Below are 7,047 nucleotides of genomic sequence, written 5' to 3'. Positions count from 1 at the left end.
ATCATACAAACACACTACGTCAGCTTGCCATTGCTACAAGTGGTGCCGTGAAGCGACGAATACGCTAGTCAAGTGCTCAGGCTAACGTGTTACTGTAAAGGTGTTCTGTGTGAAGGGTAGCAGGCGAGTACATGCAACACTAACCTCTCCATCGCTTCGATCTACGCTTCAAGTCATGTGGAGGCGCAGTCATCCATCGTCACTGGTTCTGTTTTGTGTCCATCTATGCTACAAGTCATCCTATCGATTTACTCCATCCGGTCATTCGGATAAGGGTACATCATCAGCACAAACCAGACCCGATGGACGACCAAAATATGCCCTCTAAATTAATACTTCGAAGTACTATAAACATACTAATATATACTAGTAGAAAGGTAGTTGATGCCATACTGAGTAGCGAAAGTCACATAGCGCCAACGAATAGGTAGTATACCAATGGCACGTACTTACTGTATGTACATACATACATACAAATGTATGAACGCTAGGAATCGATTAAGCACGGAGCTCGAATGTCCGATCTACCCGAGTTACAAGGTTCTGGACAATGCCTACCGAGTCCAAGATGGAGAAATGAATACTAGTATGAATTTGTTAGAGATTAACAGAAACTACTGCACAGTGGTCACTTTTGATGTTGCCAACACCAAGTAGATATATCAAAGCAACAGCTATAGACTCAACTTAACGCCACTACCTTCATAATTCTGTAGAGCTTCTGCTGCGCTGGCTACCAGTCGCGTGCGTTGCTGGCGAATCATCTCTAGAATTTCCGTCTCCACCTGCGCGAGTTGGTCGAGGGTGTCGACTTGATGGAGGGCGATGCGCAAAGTTTGGAGGTGATTGGCCAGTTGTTCGTCTTCATCGGGGGTGATATCGTCGGCTGAGACGTTGCTGCCACACTTTCGGAGCACGGACAGGATCGTGTCGTTGTCGGCCACGCCTTCCTTCGACGCGGCGTCGTCCTCAATGTCCGCGATGGCGGCGGCCGCTTTTTGCCGCTCCTCTTCCGCGAGGCGCATGACGTCGTCCAGAACCGCGCTGGGAACGCGCTTACCACGAGTACTGCGCGAAGGGGGCACCCAGAATCGCCACTTGTGCATCTTGGCACCGTCAAACAAAAACACGATGAGGGCGTTCGGGATGTCCGCCAACGCGGTGCGGCATGTGCTTTGCCGAGAGGAGTTGATAAAGGATGTCCACAGATCGAGGAGGTTCTGAAAGCTTTCTTCGCGGCGCCGGGTCACTTCGGGGGTGCGGGACATGAGCGTGCGAGGTGGCATGGCGTCCTTGGTGCGTGGGAGGAGCGTCGGACATGCAGCGTTGTCGCACTCCGAGTGCTGGGTCACCAAAAGGAGTTGCAGATGCTTGACATGAAGGTCAAAGTCGGTAAACGTCTTGCCAATCTTGAACGATTGGTTCGTGACATTGTTGGTCACCTCGATCACGTGCACCGTGGACCCGGACGGGGCAAACAAGCTCGGTACTTTAGATTTAACAATGGACGCTGTGATCTTCACAAACACGTTCGGGTCTTTCTTGGGACGCGACTGTCGCTCGGGTGGCGGAATCGGCTGCTGCTGCTGCTGCGCGGTGGACATGATCAAATGGGATCACGGACTGACCAAGATGGAAATGTCGTACTACAGTACTACGTAGTACTAGTACATAACAGACACTGTATGGATACTATTACTGTACGTACTACTACTGGAGTACAGTAGTACTAGTACTACGTAGTACAGCTGTGGTGAGTTACAGTAGTAAAAATGAAAATCGCTCAAAATGGACCCGTCTGGCAACATTTCAAAAATAATACTAGTACTACGTAGTATCCCGTTTTCTCGCAAAATGGGATTAACCAAAATGCCATTTTCAAAATGGAGGTAAAAGGTCCATTTTGTAATATGGCGTTTTGGACCTCTTCAACGAGTAAATCCCACGTGGAATTATTGGATTTGGGTTAAACCTCTGCAAGCAAGACATCTTTCAATTTTGATCAGATTTGTTGAATTCGGGCCTAAAATGGCGCTTTGGGTCTGAATATTGCAATATTTCCGGTTACCAGACGAACCCTCAATTTTGATTCCAAAATGGCCTTTTGGGACTGGATATTGTAATACTTCGTGTTGCCAAACGGGCAGGTAATGTTGCAAATTGATACCTTTCTCCAGACTTGTTGATTCACAACCGAGTAACTCTCCATGCCTACATACATTTGATGGTAGGAAGGCATTTTGCCGTAACGTTCACATTGAAATATTCCAAGGTATTTGAGACTTCGGAAATAATCCGAGGTATATTGACTGGTGACAGGGTTGTCGCACGCCCTGTTCTGGGTGCGCCTTGTAACATTTCAAAAGAACTTCGACGCAACGTTACTCGGAGTAACGGTGTAACTTCAAGGGTGCGTCGGGTAACAATTCAAAAATAAAATTCCATTTTCTGGCAAAATGGGATAAATAAAAAATGCATTTTCCAAATGGAGGTAAAAGGTCCATTTTGAAATACTACTGTAGTACGGCGTTTTTGACACCCCCGAAACCCCTCAAGGAGAAAATCCCACCTGGAATAATTGGATTTGGGTTAAAACTCTTCAAGCTAGACATGTTTCAATTTTTATCAGATTTATTGAATTTGACACCTAATGGCGTTTTGGGCTACCGGTAGAATTTTGTAATATTTCAGGTTACCAGACGTGCCATAATATTTACTCCGGAGTAGAGCCTGTTCCAAGTAGAATTCGAAAATCGCGAATATTGGGGTGACAAAATACTTCTTCCCATTTTGTTGCCATTTTACGGCCATGATTGATTGGACATAAATCCAGAAAATGCAAAGTGACTGGACAACATAGTATTGAAGCAATGGCTTTCACTGGCTCCCGTGGCCAAGGTTCAAACCGAGGTCCGTCGTTGCGCTTATCACCCAACGGGGTCGACCTTCAGATCTCCAGTCACTACTTCTTCAGCATCGCCAGTCGCCTACACGTATGAGCTGGTGACTGCGCTCCCGCACTGTGGTTATCTGTGTTCATGTCGGCCCTCAATATTCAACCTCAGAGAGCGTAGGATCAATAATTGGCGGGTGAGGCGATAATTTCAGCGAGTAGTTTGGCGCGGCGATGGGTTTTCGAATATGGGATGAAATGGGGTCATGCACCCCATTTTGAAAAGTAGATTTTGGAATGAATTGGCGAGCGTTTTGATTGGATAGTGCCCATTTTGAAAACTACTTGGTACAGGCTCTTAAGGTGCCCTATTAATAAGAAGTGTAGGACACATAAGAACACTGGATTGAAAACTCAAAATTGTCAGTTTCCACCGGAATTTATCGACGAAGGGGATGCAGTACGAGCTTGGGGGGGGCAAACCAGCATTGAATGAATTCAACGTTGTGTTAAAGGGCGCTATAAGCCCCAAAGTTGATGGCAGTAATGGTTGTTCCAGGCACGTGAACATCTGACCCCCCAGACCTACCTACTGTACTGTACTCGCGCTGCATCCCAACAATCTTCATGTGTTAACATAACTTCGAAGTAGTTTGTATTGGGCCAACTAACACTAACGTTATCACTAATATGATACCAGGTTTAACTATCGTCAACGTAGGATTGGTGTACTCGGTGATATCGCAAAACCAAGTCGTGTGTAGGGGTAACGTTACTTGGAGGTATACCACGGTAGTAACCACAACATTATTGGCTGAAAATGAAGCGATGTACTACTACCCAAGCCACAATAATGCTCATGAAATTGTGGTTGAAATTGGCATGAAATATGACTTCACTGTCTTAGCTACTTTCCCTCCGTTCGATCGGCAACGTCGTCGACGTTGGCTGGCACTGCCGCCTCCTTCTATGCTTCGACATGTGACGGTTCTGATTTGGCGATGGAACCCAAAAGTGCTGCAAGTCGAATTTGGCTTCGTCAAACAAGAACACGATGAGCTTACGAGGGATGGCCTGGTCAGTCACGGGGCAGTCGCTTGGTGCTTGAGTGAACGTGAACAATGTGTCTAGTACTGCTTTCGAGTCTCGACGGGGCCGCTGAATGAGGGACCAATGACGACGTAGAGCCAACGCTCGCACAGTCGAAGCAAATGCAGCGCACGAAGGGTGGGAGCACGTGTGGTGGTCGTTGGTGTCGACGACATCGAGGACGCTTCGAAGCAGCAGGTCAAAGTCCTTTGACGACTTGACCACGTCGAACGAGCGTTGGGACACGACATTCGTCACCGTCACTACAAACGACGGGTCGAAGCAGAAGACGCTGGATGTGCGCGACTCGGACATGGCTACGGTGACGACAGAGCATGCTCGCTGGTAGGTCGGTGGGGGCGGCGGAAGCAGTGGTGTTGTGGATCTCATAATACTGTAACCTGGTACTCGAAATCAACCAAATTCGATTTGATGCCATTCACGGAACCAGGTTGGAGGGTTGGAATGGGGCCAATACCCCACCATTGTTTTAGTTTTGGCACGATTGCTGAATACTAAGGTACAGTACTATTAACAGTACATAGTATTTTGGTATGAAATGCTCAAATCGTTGAAAAAGTAGAATCAGTTGCACCTTACTGTACCGTGTGATACAGGCAACTAACTTCCTTGAATCCGCTACCTTCATTAAGTTATCGTGGACATTAGACCGGTGGTGATCACTTGCTTTGTGTGCAATTTTCAACGTACTTGGCAACGATGATACAAACTGACAAGACCCCCGTGCAAAACGGTTGATGTTATCACGGACATGAATAATACAATAATACCTAACCAAACAGTAATTTGGCGACAAATCATGATACTATGATTTGTCGCCAAATTCGTTTCGAGGCAGATACTACGATTTGTCGCCAAATTACTGTTTGGTTAGGTATTGTATACTTCTACGTAGTGTACTAGTAATAAATAGGCACGGAGCTTGCACTGTGGTGAGAAAATACACAAACAACTTCACACGGGTCAAACGCCCTCACCTCCAACCACATATTCCAATCATCGTAATGGCCACACACGCCATGCAACCTCCTTCGATGCCATTCCAACCTCTCATTAACATAAGTAGTAACGCGATACATGTGTAGTACAATTAGAAATGCAGCTCCATGACCCTCCTCGTTTGCACTTACAGGTACAGTATACTAACTACTATACTACGTAGTAAAAGTAGGTCAAAGTATTAACAACTGCGCTTGGAGATATTTGGAGTAGTAACTACTAACTGTCTCCTGAATTACGTTCTGTTGCTTGAAGTGTTTGTGACGTTCCAAAGTATCATCTCAAACACACCAATTCAAATCCCTCGACAGTGAATAGCCTCATGACCATCATTCCAACCCTCCTACATACTTATGTGGCAACACCCACTGGCTGTACATACATTCCGACCTTACTTCCCATTCCAACCTTCTTGCCACCACAGACAGACAGAGGCACCCAAGCACCCACAACTTTGTCACAATTTAAAAAAACTCTTGTGCAACATATTAATAAAAATACTCCGGCTCGGAACCCGTAAACAATCCTTGCGCTCGCCCCGTCGATGCAATTGGACTAGCCACCCATACGTAAGAAAGTATGATTTGATTGATAGAATATTCACCTCATGATTTGATCCTCGTTGACAATCCCAATCCGCTGCAACAACCTCGCTGTCGCCGGCGTCGCTACATGAACCAACCACGTTAGCCTACTCCTACTTCTAGTACTCCTACTAGTAGTACTACTCGTACTACTAGTATCCATCCACAACACCCACGTACGTGGCAAGTGCAACCCCGACGACGCCGACATGTTGTTCCCATCATCACGTGGTTTTGCAAATGGAGATTCGACGGAGCTGCCGCCGCCTTGGCTTGGGCGGTGGCTTGAGTCCATCCGATGCCGCTTCTTGCCGCCGTCAACAAACTCGGACGGGGTGCCTCGCGTTATCAGCACATCGTGTCGTTCAAACTAGTCACATGTTATGCACACAAGAATCGTCAAGAAATATACAAGTCCATCGACTATGCCACTATCATCACTACCAGACAACATAAAAGTACCAAGTCCAAATGTCAAGGGTACTACTAGTAGTAGTACTTGTACTCGTACACTGTACAGTGAAAAAATAGAACGGCATTGTCCAAGGGTACTAGGAGTAGTAGTATCTAAAGGAAAATCCAGACAATTTTGTCAAATCAATATGGAATCACGCTGGAGTTTTGATTGGTTGAATATACTTGTCCTTTCTGCAAGAGCAGCCAATCAAATCCACTCAAAAAATGGATATTAACCAATAGCGTCGATTCGCGACTATTCGATTTGACGGGGTCTGGAAATGATTCGATTTGACGGGGTCTGGAAATGATTCGAATACACCACAATACATTATAAAACCATACAAGTAAGCATATATATATAGCCCAAACTCGCAACCAAATCGATCTACTGTCGTACAGTATCGACGACTACCATCGAAACTCTCATTCTTCAACATCTCAGACCAACTAGGGAAAGCAAATGGCAGTTTACTTGCGTACCTCAAACTCGAGCCGGTCCTTGTCCAGCCGTTCTGCCTGGACACTGAACTGCTCTCGCTCTGACGCCATGTGCTCCGCCTTGATGGCCAGCTCTTGCCGCTCAAGGGCGACTTCTTCCAGCATGTCTTCCAGTGCACTCAGCTCCAACCGGTCGCTCCGCCGTGTCACATGTTTGTCTTGAGCCAAAACCACTTGGAGCATCGCGTCTTGCTCTTGCATTACCCCATATGCTTCTTGCAGACGCGCTTCCATCGCCGCCCGGTCGCGGTCTTGTGTGGCGTCCATCAATCGTGCAATCTACCCACAAACATCATTTGGTTAACATGCATCGCGATGTCAAATCAATACACAGCCCTCACTCACACCACTGGGCAATATATTTTACATATATATATCACGTCGCTAGTCCAGTTTTGAATAAACAAAACAATATATATATATTGTTTGTATATATATATATATATATATATATATATATATATATATATATATATATATATATATTGTTTTGTTTATTCAAAA

At 45.9% G+C, this 7,047-nt stretch overlaps 3 protein-coding genes across 3 annotated transcripts in view; all 3 read right to left on the bottom strand.

Moving 5' to 3' along the window:
• Nucleotides 1–570: 570 nt before the first annotated feature.
• Nucleotides 571–1,604, bottom strand: H257_01638 (hypothetical protein; the record flags this gene model as incomplete). Its single annotated transcript, XM_009824940.1, has 1 exon — nt 571–1,604. One exon carries the CDS (start codon nt 1,602–1,604, stop codon nt 675–677), a length of 930 nt encoding a protein of 309 aa, XP_009823242.1. The 3' UTR covers nt 571–674.
• A 2,196-nt stretch (nt 1,605–3,800) lies between these two features.
• Nucleotides 3,801–4,372, bottom strand: H257_01637 (hypothetical protein; the record flags this gene model as incomplete). Its single annotated transcript, XM_009824939.1, has 2 exons — nt 3,801–3,860; nt 3,902–4,372. The coding sequence occupies 2 exons, from the start codon at nt 4,370–4,372 to the stop codon at nt 3,801–3,803; spliced, it is 531 nt and encodes a 176-aa protein (XP_009823241.1).
• A 1,088-nt stretch (nt 4,373–5,460) lies between these two features.
• Nucleotides 5,461–7,047, bottom strand: part of H257_01636 (hypothetical protein) — a 6,621-nt gene continuing 5,034 nt past the window's right edge. Inside the window, exons 7-10 of the mRNA XM_009824938.1 lie at nt 6,526–6,822; nt 5,767–5,956; nt 5,607–5,670; nt 5,461–5,557 (exon numbers count right to left, since the gene is read on the bottom strand). Coding sequence (XP_009823240.1) covers nt 5,491–5,557; nt 5,607–5,670; nt 5,767–5,956; nt 6,526–6,822 — 618 coding nt within the window. The 3' untranslated portion in view covers nt 5,461–5,490. The remainder of the gene's footprint in view (nt 5,558–5,606; nt 5,671–5,766; nt 5,957–6,525; nt 6,823–7,047) is intronic.

Source organism: Aphanomyces astaci, assembly GCF_000520075.1.
Source record: "Aphanomyces astaci strain APO3 unplaced genomic scaffold supercont1.3, whole genome shotgun sequence".
NCBI classification, from domain to species: Eukaryota; Oomycota; class Saprolegniomycetes; order Saprolegniales; family Verrucalvaceae; genus Aphanomyces; species Aphanomyces astaci.
The sequence above is the reverse complement of the archived record's forward strand: the minus strand, read 5'-3'. Positions and strand labels throughout refer to the sequence as shown.